The sequence below is a fragment of the Bos indicus x Bos taurus genome, chromosome 6, assembly GCF_003369695.1.
Source record: "Bos indicus x Bos taurus breed Angus x Brahman F1 hybrid chromosome 6, Bos_hybrid_MaternalHap_v2.0, whole genome shotgun sequence".
NCBI classification, from domain to species: Eukaryota; Metazoa; Chordata; class Mammalia; order Artiodactyla; family Bovidae; genus Bos; species Bos indicus x Bos taurus.
Window position 1 is genome coordinate 20097303 of NC_040081.1, and position 14309 is coordinate 20111611.

The window sequence follows — 14309 nt, forward strand, 5'->3', positions numbered from 1 at the left end:
TATTTGGATGCTACCTGATCTGCCTCTTTAGAAATTTGTATGCAGTTCAGGAAGCAACAGTTAGAACTGGACATGGAACAACAGACTGGTTCCAAATAGGAAAAGGAGTACGTCAAGGCTGTATATTGTCACCCTGTTTACTTAACTTATATGCAGAGTACATCATGAGAAACGCTGGACTGGAAGAAACACAAGCTGGAATCAAGATTGCCAGGAGAAATATCAATAACCTCAGATATGCAGATGACACCACCCTTATGGCAGAAAGTGAAGAGGACCTAAAAAGCCTCTTGATGAAAGTGAAAGTGGAGAGTGAAAAAGTTGGCTTAAAGCTCAACATTCAGAAAACAAAGATCATGGCATCCGGTCCCACCACTTCATGGGAAATAGATGGGGAAACAGTGGAAACAGTGTCAGACTTTATTTTTCTGGGCTCCAAAATCACTGCAGATGGTGACTGCAGCCATGAAATTAAGATGCTTACTCCTTGGAAGGAAAGTTATGACCAACCTAGATGGCATATTCAAAAGCAGAGACATTACTTTGCCAACAAAGGTCCATCTAGTCAAGGCTATGGTTTTTCCTGTGGTCACGTATGGGATGTGAGAGTTGGACTGTGATGAAGGCTGAGTGCTGAAGAATTGATGCTTTTGAACTGTGGTGTTGGAGAAGACTCTTGAGAGTCCCTTGGACTGCAAGGAGATCCAACCAGTCCATTCTGAAGGAGATCAGCCCTGGGTGTTCTTTGGAAGGAATGATGCTAAAGCTGAAACTCCAGTACTTTGGCCACCTCATGTGAAGAGCTGACTCATTGGAAAAGACTCTGAATCTGGGAGGGATTGGGGGCAGGAGGAGAAGGGGACGACAGAGGATGAGATGGCTGGATGGCATCACTGACTCGATGGACCTGAGTCTGAGTGAACTCTGGGAGTTGGTGATGGATAGGGAGGCCTGGTGTGCTGCGATTCATGGGGTCACAAAGAGTCAGACATGACTGAGCAACTGATCTGATCTGATTAGATATAGTTTACTATTAAGAATAACCATCTAAAAAGTATCTTTAAAAAGCTCCTGTTTTTCATTACCTTCTGCCCCACTGAGGTGGCAGTAATTCAGGAAGTGAACAGAAACTTCAACAACAAGACAATACTTAGAGTGCATTAAATAAATATAAATTTTATTAAAAACACTCACATAGCGTTATCAGGAATGATATAATAATAAACGCTTTCAAATAACCTGCATTCATAACATTACAATACTTACAGTATTTATAACCATCCTCAGATTTTTATAGACAAACCGAACATCTCATGAAAATAAGTTTTTAAAAAAAGCGTAGAAAAATGCACACAGAACTCATTATCTTAGTGTCAGACGGCAGAAGTTTCCTACACAAGTTAACCACTAGCTTTAGAAGTGAACTGTACACCACTGTGCGTCAATCAGGATGAAAAATTCATTCAAGTAAAGTTGACACCACTCAAAAGCATTTTCAAGTATGGCTATATAGTCAACCTGATATTCCTATATAAGCAAATTGGAGATCTGCTTTCCATTCATTCTGAGGCAGGTTTGATATTTACAATTATAGATCTGATATTTACAATATGCCACTTAATTTCTTCTCCTTCCTACCTAGCCTCTCCTCAACCCCCCAAACTATACGTCCTGCTCTGTTGGCCAGCAGTTTGACAAATGACAGTGGATTGATACAGAAACCAAATATTCACTCATCTAGGGATTTGGTTGACTCAAAATCAACAAATGTGCATGTAGTAACCAAATATTTAGGGTTAGATACATGGCATATGCAAAACATTCAAATCATGCAGTTTGAAATATATAAAGCAAATGTTCTTGAAATGCTTGTAAACTGGTCACAGCCAAAAACTAGAGAAGAAAAATTTATTTTAAAGACAAAAGCCATGTTTTGACTAAAAAAATCCATTAAGATTTGACCAATAAAACTCAAAGGCCTCCATTGATAAAGAATTTATTTGAAATGTTAAAAAGCAAAAATGTACACAGACTAAGACATAATTGTACAGTTGATTGCACACCATCCCCCTAAGTGTTTTGCTTGTGTAGAAAAGTCCTGTGGATCTGTACCTGTATTGATTACAGGATCAAAACATCTTTTATTTAGAGAGTTAAAGACTCTAGCCAACAGCCACTTGCCAAACTCCTGACTTACAATTTTCCCTTTATCAACTCAGTGCATTCTATTTTCATGTAATTTTTTTCTGCTTGAAACAGTCAAAAGATTTTCCAAACTCTTAAAATGCTTTTCTTTACAATAAAAACAGCCAACAGATTTACAAGATTAGTTTTAGTTACATCAGGACATATACAAGTAAAATAGGAGGGATTCAAAATAAAAGGGTTAAATCCCTGAAAAAGAATATATTATTAACCTACAACAATTTTACATGAACACAGGTGACGTGTTGGCATAAGGAGAACATGAGCTGAAATATCCCTGAATTTTTAGAACAAAAAGGTTGAAGTTCAAGTTATACTTGCTAAGAAATCAAGTATTGGAAAAAGGTATGTTTTTTTTTTTAACTAAAAAAAAAAAGCCTTGGAAAAAAATGATGGTACACAATGCTCTAAGCTTTCACTCTCAGTTCAATATCCTATTGCCAAACTAGTGTTGAGGTATATGACAAGTAGGAACATCACTCAAACCTTTAATGAATTCTTAGCTCACATTATGATATATTTGTAGCAGGTTGAGTAGCACCATCATGATGTGAATTTTGTTTCAAATCTATATATATATATATTTATATATATGTATATATTTTAATTTCTTTTTACAGTACTAAAATACTAAAGCATTGCGTTAAAAAAGTTTGTTTACAATTTAATTTACTTACTATACATCTCTTTCATTTCTTTATACAAATTAATGATTTAAAACCACCACAGCAAACCAGCTGCCTGTTTTTAAATTTTTTTAATTAATAGATTCACACGGAACTAACCCTGTTTATTCATCTTATGCAGGCATCAGTCTGCTCAATCTTTCTGGTAAAGAGGACACTTAAGCTAAGACATGACAACATTAAAATGTACAATTATCAACACAAAGGCAGACTGCCATTTGGTTCACCAAAGGGAACCATACAGATCCATAAAACAGCATTGGCTTAAGTGAACTAGCTTTGTTGAGTCTGTAGCATGCTTTTATTTATTACCTGCAGTTAATAGAAAATTCTTAAAACTCTACATATTTGAGCAATGAACTTGTCATACAATTTTGTATAAAACTGTTTTACAGTATAGCATGTAAGATGAGCACCAGAAAACATGTGTTTTGTGGACTAATGTATTCCCTTGAATCCAGTAAGCCCCATTTTGGATGTAACTGGCTGTAATAAAAATGGATACATTGCTCATCAGCAGATGCATGGCTAAAAGCAAAAATATTTTAAAAGCTTTCCTTAAAAAAATCAACTTTTCATTCTAAAATGAAAGTAAACTTTTTTTCTTTTTCTTTTTTTAAACATCTCAGTACCTTAGCATTGTTCAAGTTGTCAAAGCTTAGGTAGACAAAGTGCTTCTAAAACACCATTTAAAATATTTATAGATATACATGTCTGTGCACATATACATATGTGTATATATATGTACATATATGTTTATTGTCCTACAAGGACTTCACTGGATGAGCAAAATCCAGAGGCCTTTAAAATGTCCACATTTTAAAAACTAAGCTTGTGTAAGAATAGGTAATTATGATTAAAAACTTGAATGAAAAGGTACCCCCATTATTCAAGGGCATCAGAGTACACTGATAGCATCTTGACGGTATAAAGGCATTAAATTTTCAACTGTTAAAGACACCATTTTCTTAGCACCATTTCTTAGAACATCCAAACAAATTCAGTGTTTTGCTGTCTATTCACGCTTCCTGTAGCTATTTCGATAAATAAAAGTTAATATTAAGGTTACAGTAAAAACTGCATGTTTAAAAGCCATAATTCCAGTATTTCAGTACATTGTATATTCAGCACCAGATGGTATTTTAAGATTCCTGCCCCTGTAATACTACAGTACTTGATTTGTGTTCCATGACTATGCAAACTTGGTATTATTAGAAGTGGTCACAGATGTGTAGAGTTGTAAAGGGGGGGAATCACATTTACATATCGTCCCGTCCAGTAATAGAACCAGTGTTTAAAAATGTAAATTGTGGAACACTTCCTTCTCCACCTTCTTTTTGCATAGAATGCTTTGGTCTTTTGCCTAGATTCCATCTGTGACCACTTAGGAGTCAGTGGAAATTAAGTGCTATGGCAAGATGACCTCTTGTTTTGCTGGTGAGCCGAGGTTCTTCCCACCACATTTGTCAGGATTACTGTGTCCTTTCACCACTGCCCACGTCATGAGAACTACACTAACGGACAAGTTGGTTGTGGTCTTTTCAAATGAGGTAACCAACTCAAGGGGCGACATCATATGTATCTGTTGTAAGGCCCCGTGACCCTAGTGAAGGCATATGGAGATGTAGTTACTGTGGAGTCTGTGGTCACGGACATGGTCCTTTCAGCAAGGGACTTGATGAAGCGCAGGTAAGTGGGTTCGGAAGGTTCATGCGGCTCAGTGGGCTCCCGTTTCACCTTTTTGCCGTGGGTTTTCTGAGACACATAGTCTGGGCCGCACTTTTCTTCCTCTTTCTCACGGGCTCTCTCGGCCATTTTGGCTTCCCAGAGCGCCAAGCCATGTTTTGGCTCATTCATGCTCTTGTGCTGGTAAAAGACAAGCGAGATCCTGGTGGGGTGATTCCTGTTGGGATTCTTTAAAGGGGTCGTGGCGTGCAGCTCGCGCTTTGCACACTCGATGAGAATTGACCCATGAGTTGGAGCCACAGCCACTCCTCCGATGTCAGGATCCAGGAAGCTCTGCTCGCTGTCAGACCAGACCTCATCATTGTCCTCGGTGGCCGAAGGCTGCTTTTCCTGACTGCCAGCCTCGTGTACTTTGTGCAAGCCTTCCTGCACAGGAGGAGTTCTCTCATGGTTAAGACCCGGAAGCACCTTAGATAAGCCATTCGCTGTGTGGGACAGCATGTCGTTCTCCTTGTTTTGGAGATGCAGAGCATGAAGGGAGCTGTTGAACACGTTTGCAGCTGCACTGTAGTTATGGATTAAATGAGACGCTGGGTGATGCTCACCATTTTTATAGTCTATGTTTGAAGTGCTCAAATTGGGCGGTAATCTAGAGGTGGCTCCTATGAAGTGGCCATCTATCTCATGCGTGGAATAAGGAGGAAATGTCCCTACATGGTGTACATTTGGTCTGATAGTACAGCTGCTGAAGGCATCTCCTTGCATATTTTGGTTTCCATAACCTAAGTATTTAGAAGTAAAACTCTGGCTGTTTCCAAACCTTGGCTGGTAAAGTGTGTGGATGGGTGGCAGATTTAGCTTAGAGAGAGGGTCTTGGTTTGGATACCTATAGAGATCCATGGGCTGAGACTGGGGAGAATAGGAGCCCAGATATTGGGAGCAGTTGTCCACTGATATGTTTCCATTGCATTGATATGATGGATACTGGTTACTCTGATTCAAAAGCCCAGGGTAGGGGCTCATAGGATTGGAAGAATTCAAATAGGAACCTGCAGCTTGGGATGAGGTGGAATAGAGGTTCACAGGGTTGGCACCTCCATAAATATCTGAAGTATGCGAAGAGCCTGGATAAGGGCTCATTGCATTGGGCCGTCTCATGTACAGATTGGTGGATCCAGACGAAGAGTACGAGCTGACCGACTCTGACTGAGAGTTATTAGTTAAGGGGTGATGTGGCTGCTGCTGTGGGGGCTGCTGCTGGGGCTGCTGCAGCTGTGGCGGCTGCTTCTGTGGCTGTGGAAGTTGTTTCTGCAGTTGGGGCTGGGACTGGGGCTGCTGGGGCAGCTGCATGACTGGTCCAGGAGGTTGCAGAAGTTCTGTGGACAGGATAAGAGAGAGCAGGGACAAATATGCTTGATTATCATTTAATGAAGGCCAGTGAGGACGTTTACACACATGTGAGAACCAGGACTAGAATTATGCAAGACCTGTCAAACAAGGGTAAGAGTAACATCAGAGCTCTCTAATCACTGTCGTGCATAATTTTCTGTGTCTAAAGTGTTAGAAATAAAATGGCAGAATCCATAACAGTGCAACTGGGTGAATGGTGGGAAATGTAATAAAACATCCAAAAGCCATTCCACTGAGGGCACCATGTGCTCTGGAGCTTCTGTGCTTTTGATCACACCACACTGTCTACTGAAGTGCCCCGCCCCATCCTCCCCATCTCCCTGCCCTTCCTTGACGCAGTCATCCTTTCCTCAAGGAAGCCTTCTCTAAAGCCAGCTTCTAGTGCTTCTGTAATTCTTGGTCATAGTCACTGCAAACATTAAGTCAGATAAAGCAACAGTCATAATATACTGGATACTGGAATTTATATATAATGGATATTGGAATTATCCATGTTGAGTTCTTTCTTCACCTCACTGTAAAGCAATTCCTTGAGGGAAAGGATCCTGTCTCATTTCACTTTATTTCTCCATTGCCTGGCAAACAATGTTAAATGGGTAAAGAAGCAAGAAAATTTGTTACGGAAGATTTAGCAATGCTATGAGAAAAAAAAAAAATGGCATTCATTTAAATACCCAAAACACCTTATACAATTGGCAAACTCTATTTCATTAGCATGCTTTCCAGGAAGGAAATCCACACAGTTATAGATAGAACTTTAAAGAAACGTTTAGCTTTGCATGTGAAACTGGTAAAAGTCACACTTCTGTTTCATGACTTCACTTAAGCAAAAAAAAAGAGAAAAAGTAATATGAGATCAGAACAGATAAATGGAGCTGCAATGGCAGTTCTGAGAACTGAAATGACTACTGCAGAGGCCAGTTAGAAGGAACTAGATGCAAAGTTCTTACTGATTATACTATATAGCTAACTTAAAGGAGCTATCAGGGAGTGGATAGGATTTACTTAGTGTAAATCAACATATCAACAAATATTTATTAAACATCTTTGACATATTCTAAATGACTTAGTTTTATCTCTGAGATTCAGAGACAAATCAATCAGTAGGGAGATTTGACTTAGTGAAGCAGAGATGGGCGGTTCCAAGCAAAGCAGGATACTAACGCAAAAGATACACATTTTTCTTTTGTTTATGGCTAGGTCAATACCATCTCTTAAATTTGGATATGGACAACATGTTGTATGATTTTATTTTTTAGAGTATTAACTATAGTCATAAAGCAAGAAGCTTTAGAAAGAGAATATTCACTAGGCATTGATAAATAATGCTCTATTGCTATAACTATAGATGTGATCTAGTTTGATGGGTAAAAGTTTTATAAGAACTGTATGTGGAGCCCCCTTGCATACCTCAGACTCAACCTGGCTAAGGAAAGGTATCTTGTTCTCCTGCCCTTCCCCTTCCATATCTCAATAAATAGTACTATTATCTGGGCTTATAACTTTAGAGTCATCTTTAACTATTTTTTCTCCTTCATTCTAATGGGTTTTTCACTGATGTATTGATAATCATTTTGGAAGAATTCGCTTCTATCATCTGCACTACACCAAAGTTCAAGCTCTTTTTATCTCCCTCTTGGTTGACTGCATCTGTCTCCAAGCTATTAGTTACTCTACCTCCAATTTGGCTTGCCAGTCATTGCTAATAACTCTAATTTCACCACATCACTTACCATAAAACTCTGCCATTTATTAGAAAATAAAATCCAAACTTCCTCCTCAAACTGGGGCTAATGGTGCAACATCTCATTACATCTCCAAGAACAAAGCCTGGGCCTTGCTACCTTAGAGAAAATTCTGGTATGGAATGAAGACCATGGCTGAACTTAACCTTCCAGAATCAACAATGTTCACTTTTAAAATGTGTCATCTAACACAAGAATCTACAGCACTTCACGTTAGATTTACCTGCCAGCTGTTTAGCCTGGCTTGCATTTTCAGTCTGTTTCAGACGAGATGCGGCTGACTTTTCTTTTTCACTCTTATTTGTGCTGGTCTCCAAAGAGGAAAGCTTTTCAGCTGCAGCTTTCTTGGCTTCTAGTTTCCTCTGTCGGCCCGTCTTGACCGGCTCTGCTAACATCCTGACCTTCCGCCGAAAAGAACTCAGTACCTGAATGGCACCGTTTCGTTTTTTCTCCTCCTGAGCTTCTACACTGCCAAATTCATCAACATCAGAGACTTTGTAGAGAGGCAGAACATGGAGCTGCTCATCCTCAGGTTTTCCTCCAATTTCTCGATTGTCTTCTCTGGTGAGGGTGCATACCTGGCAGGGGAGTAAGAGAGCACAGCTTCAGTTTCAGTCCAAATGAAAGCTGGTGTGTGTGAGTTTCTCCTCAGTATTTAGATTCATGGTGCTGGCCTACTGGACCAGATTGGTTTGTTACCCTAAAACCATGTTTGTCTATTAATGAAGACTGCATCAAAATGGTACATCAAGATAAATAAGTTCATTTTTTTTTTTTAATCTATCAGGAATTGTTACTTGTAGTGACCCTGTTCCTCACAGACATTTCTAAGGGAAGAAACTGTACTGTACCCAAAGTGTAGCAATCTTCCACTTTTCACACTTAACAAAATAGATGTGCTAGAGGTGAAGCCTCTTCAAAAAAGAAACTACAAGTTTCCTCCACCAAAACGACTTCCTCTGTTTTTGGTAATATCACATTCGCCTCATTTCATACTTTTGTGCACAAAGAAATTTCACATCTTTCTTCACACCTAACTCTCCTTAACTGTGTTTAGGAAATTTGCACCAGATACCAAAGTGAAATCTAAATAATGTAAAACTAAAGATTTGATTCATATGTAACTTAATGCTGTTTCCACCTTTCTTTTCTCTCCTCTATACTCTGTGAAATCTAACTTATTGTTTCTCTTCTTTCTCATTTCTTTTCTAAAAAGGAAAAAAAGCTACTTCTGCTGCTCTGATAACTTGATGGTACTTTTTTTTTTTTGGTTGGCCACAATCACATTGGCTTTGAAAGACTGTTGGTTTTGAAATACTAGCTTTGAGTATTGAGTGTTTTTAATTGAGAAAATGTGACCACAATTATTTAAAACCCAAGGTAACATAAAAATCATTGAGAGATATGCTTGAAAGGAATGTGATTGTTAGATTTATGTTTGTAAATAAGTTTAACGTGTGATGGTATTAAAATGGTACACATAAGTCATCCCAAATTCTTGTCTCTGACCATCTGTCACCTTTTCCCACAATTTATCCCTACTCACTTCTACTTCTCTTGTGCAGCTTCCATCTAACCTTACAGAAATTGCAGTCTATCAGAGGTAAATTCCCCTCCACTTAAAAATTTCTTCTTCCTCTGCCTGCTCCCCATCTCCTTGCTGAAGAGGAATCTGGTTATCTTCAGGACCAACTATAGCTCCATCTATCATTTGAGCCTCCAAATGAGCAGATGTTCAATACCTGATTAGTGATGATATAAGATATTATAGATGATAAGCCTCGTGTTTGTTCTCCTGGATCAAAAGTTAGCAAACTTGGGTTAGTGGCCAGTCTGCCTTGCAGCCTGTTTTTTTGTATGGCCAGTGAATTAAGATTTTTTTTTTTCATTTTTAAAGAACTTTTTATTGGGAGGGACCCAAAGAACATTACAGAGATCCTATGTGGCCTGCAAAGCTTTTTAACAGAAAGTGTCCAACCCCTGCTCTAAATTATAGGTATTAATACCTTCTCTGCTTTTCAACAAAAATTTCAAACCAGCTTCCTCAAATTACTTCTACTGCCTCTCTGAATTATTTTCTCCTCTGTAATAGAACTATAGTGCCTGCCTTATATTTTCCACGTTAGGTCTCATCTTCCTCAGATACACTTAAATCTATGTTGATGACTCACTGTTGTTCCGTCGCTCAGTCATGTCTGATTCTTTGTGACCCCATGGACTGCAGCATACCAGATATGCCTGTCCCTCACCACCTCCTGAAGTTTGCCCAAGTTCATGTCCATTGCACTGGTGATGCCACCCAGCCATCTCATCCTCTGATGCCCTCTTCTCCTTCTGCCCTCAATCTTTCTCAGTATCAGGGACTTTTCCAATGAGTTGGCTGTTTGCATCAGATGACCAAAATACTGGAGCTTCACCTTCAGCATCAGTCCTACCAATGAGTATTCAGGGTTGATTTAAGACTGACTGGTTTGCTCTCCTTGCTGTCCAGGGGACTTTCAGGAGTCTTCTCCAGCACCACAGTTTGAAGGCTTCAATTCTTTGGCATTCTGGAGGAGGGAATGGCAAACCATTCCAGTATACTTGCCATCAGAACCTCATGAACTGATGACTCATTAGGTTGATTAATTTATAGTTTCTATACTTGAGCTTTTTCATTCTTTATCTCCATCCTGGGTCATTATCACCCTAGGTGCAAGGCCACACCCTGAGTTTTATTGGTATAGAACACACTGCTCCCTCCTAAGATGGATCCATTTTCTCCCCTTAGCAAAGTTTCCAATTAAGGGCAATTCATTTCCCTGACTGTAATATGTAGCTACAATAGGTGGTTTTGGACTTTGACCCTTCTATAGTGGTTACTGTGACAAAGGCGACACATTTTTCATATATCTTCTCTATGTAGGTTAGACTGGTATCTTGGCTTGTGTATGACTTTTTGATGAACTGATTATAACCTACCAGATATTTGATACTAAATTCTGAATGCTGTTTTTTGACATCCAATTATAGCTAGCAATGTTTAGTCACCAGTTTAGATTAGCACCAAGAATGTTCATGATTTTCACGTACTTCTCAACAGTTTTCCACTGATATGCCAACCTGTTACGCGAGTACTAGTTATGCCAAGTAAGGTCACTTGCACCAGCAATCATTCATGAAAACACTGGTCGCTACGATGACATCTGCAGGAAGCAGAGTACTCTAATTAAATGCTGCCAGCTTCCGTCCTCTACTCTTCAATAGCACACGCTGCTAACCTGTCCTCAGCTCCACCTACCAGTGTGCTGCCATTCTGCATGTTTTGCAAGTCTCTGTGGGCGTGAGCACAGAAGTCCAAACACGCGGTGACCCCTGAGAATGGACGGCCTTCCTTCAGACCCAGACGGCACTCTGGTGCTCTGTGTTCATATTCAATCTGAAAAACAGAAGTGTGTCTATGAGTGGGAAGGACTGAGGCATCTGAAATTCTTAGGCACACATTTGAGAAAACAGTTTAAGACAGGTATACCAAGCAGGTCAAAAAATTCCTTAGTATTATATTTTATATTCCCAAACACAATGGAATGAGGTGAAATGGGGCAAATGCTTTGACATAGTAAAGTTTTTCGAGTGTTATTGAGATATAATTGACTTATACTTTAAATACATGTTTAATATATATATATATCAAACAGTACACTATATATATATGTGAAACCATTGCCACAAACAAAATAATGTACATACCCATCTTTCCCCAAAGTTTCCTCATGCCTCTTTACTTTCATGCCTCCTACTTTGTTCTCCAGTAAGTAAGTAAGTGAAAGTCACTCAGTCGTGTCTGACTCTTTGTGACCCCATGGACTATACAGTCCGTGGAATTCTCCAGGCCAGAATGCTGGAGTGGGTAGCCTCTCCCTTCTCCAGGGGATCTTCCCAACCCAGGGGTTGAACTGGGGTCTCCCACATTTCAGGCAGATTCTTTATCAGCTGAGCCACATGACTTTCTTCTCAAGCGCAAACTACTGATCCGCTTTGTCACTAGAGATTAGTTTGTATTTTCTAGAATTTTATACAAATGGATCCATTTTGAGTTAATTTTCATATAGGGTGTCAGAATAAGAGTCAAAGAATTTTTTTTCCATGTGGATATTCAACTGTTCAAACACCAGTGGGTAAAAAAAGTTTATACTTATCCCATTGAATTGCCTTTGTTGAAAATCACTTGACCATACATGTTGAATCTATTTCCAGACTATCTATTCTGATCTTTTGTTATGTAATACAAGAAGGCAATGGCACCCCACTCCAGTACTCTTGCCTGGAAAATCCCATGGATGGAGGAGCCTGGTAGGCTGCAGTCCATGGGGCCTCGAAGAGTCGGACACGACTGAGCGACTTCATTTTCACTTTTTACTTTCATGCATTGGAGAAGGAAATGGCAACCCACTCCAGTGTTCTTGCCTGGAGAATCCCAGGGACAGAGGAGTCTAATGGGCTGCCGTCTATGGGGTCGCACAGAGTCAGACACGGCTGAAGCGACTTAGCAGCAGCAGCAGCAGCAGTGTACAGGCACGTGTATGTGTGTGTAGGCCAATAACTAACTGTCTTAATTACTAGTAAATGTAGATTTGTAGTAAATCTTGAAATCCTGGAGTATAAATATTCAAATTTTGGTCTTTAAAAAACTGTTTGACTACTATGCGTTCTTTACACTTCTCTCTCTATATTTTGGCGTCACCTTGTCAACTCCTTCAGAACACCTGGTAAGATATTGGTAGGTCATGTACTGAATCCATTGATTAATTTGGGAAAAACTGACAAATAATATTTAGTCTTGTGATCCATGAACACTGCATATCTTCCAGTTATTTAAGTCTTCTATAATGTCTCTCAGCAGTGTTGTGTAGTTTTCAGTGCATAGGTCTTATATAGTTCTGTCAAATATGTAGCTATGGATTTCATTTTTGATGCTACTGGTTTTCATTTCAACTTTTAATTGTTTATTGCTAGTATATAGAAAATATAATTTGCAACTGTTGTAAACCATTTATTAGTTCTAGGTGTTTTTTTTGGTAGATTCTTTGGAATTTTCCATGTAGATACACATGTTGTCTGCAAATAAGGACAGTTTTATTTCTTCATATTCAAATCTGTATCCTTGCCTTCTGCACTGTCTAAAATTTCCAGTTAGATGTTAAATAGAATAAGCTACAAGGATATTTATACAGCACAAGGAGCACAGCTGAAAATTTACAATAATTATAAATGAAGTATAATCTTCAATAGTTGTGAATATCTGTGTTGTACATGTGAAACTCATGTGGTAAATCAACTATACCTCAATTAAAAAAATTAGGATGCCACAAAAAGCTTGTTGCTAAGATGAAAACTGAAAACCTATCTTGAATTTTATTAAGCAAACATCCATTTGATAAAGAATTATATATTTTTATTACTGTATGACAACTGTATATTAAACTTATATTTATAAATGTGGCACAGAGAACATTGTCAACAAACAGTAAAACCTAGTTGAGAAGTTAAAAGAAAGATGTTAACTAGAAGTGGTAAGAATAGTCGTCCTTTTCTTATTCTGAGTAATGTGTTTTTTTAATTTTAGGTTTCCATTTATTGAGTTTTCACAGATGTCAAAGGTCTACCTTAGATAATGGGCATGATTCCATCACAAAATGGATGCATGGCTCAGATGGTAAAGAATCTGCCTCCAATGCAAATTTGATCAATGCAGATCAACCCAGGTTCGATCTCTGGGTCAGGAAGATGCCCTGGAGTAGGAAATGGCAACCCACTCCAGTATTCTTACCTGGAGAATTCCATAGATAGAGGAGCCTGGTGGGCTATAGTCCATGGGGTCACAAAGAGTCAGACAGAACTGAGCAAACACTTACTTTTTATCACAAAATAACATTAAAAAGTTTCATGTCATAAAATAGAGTAAAGCAAATTACAGTTCTACCTTGAACAAGTTAAGGAGTGAAATGCTTCTTTAACTTGCCGCCATGCTGTAAAAACACTAAGCACTTTAGTTGCTGCTGCTACTGCTGCTAAGTCGCTTCAGTCGTGTCCAACTCTGCGCAACCCCATAGACGTGCGCCCACCAGGCTCCCCCGTCCCTGGGATTCTCCAGGCAAGAACACTGGAGTGGGTTGCCATTTCCTTCTCCAAGGCATGAAAATGAAAAGTGAAAGTGAAGTCGCTCAGTCGCTTTCAGTCTTTCACCATTACTCATGTTAGCTTTAGGTTTTTCATCTATGCCCTTTATTAGGCTGAGAAATTTTCCTTCTATGAATGTTAAATCTTGTCAAATGCCTTTTCTCTGTTGAATATTTTTTCCCCCAATATGTTGGTTAATACAGTGAATCACATTGATTGATCTTTGACTGTTAAATGAACTAACTGTTCCTGAAATAAACTCCATTTGATTATGATGTATTATTCCTTTTACACCATTATTGGATGTATTTGCATGAAATTTTGTTAAGAACTTTCATAGTAATATTCATGAAGATCATTGGACTTTATTTTTTCTTTGATGTCCTTGTCTGATTTTAGTATCAGGATATTTCCAGTC

General features: G+C 38.8%; 1 protein-coding gene across 5 annotated transcripts in view; it reads right to left on the reverse strand.

Annotated features, from left to right (window-relative positions):
- Nucleotides 1-1150: 1150 nt before the first annotated feature.
- Nucleotides 1151-14309, reverse strand: part of TET2 (tet methylcytosine dioxygenase 2) — a 145796-nt gene continuing 132637 nt past the window's right edge. For all 5 annotated transcript variants that reach the window (XM_027543918.1, XM_027543915.1, XM_027543919.1 and 2 more), the window contains exons 9-11: nucleotides 11013-11150; nucleotides 7956-8310; nucleotides 1151-5953 (exon numbers count right to left, since the gene is read on the reverse strand). In XM_027543918.1, coding sequence (XP_027399719.1) covers nucleotides 4464-5953; nucleotides 7956-8310; nucleotides 11013-11150 — 1983 coding nt within the window. In that variant the 3' untranslated portion in view covers nucleotides 1151-4463. The remainder of the gene's footprint in view (nucleotides 5954-7955; nucleotides 8311-11012; nucleotides 11151-14309) is intronic.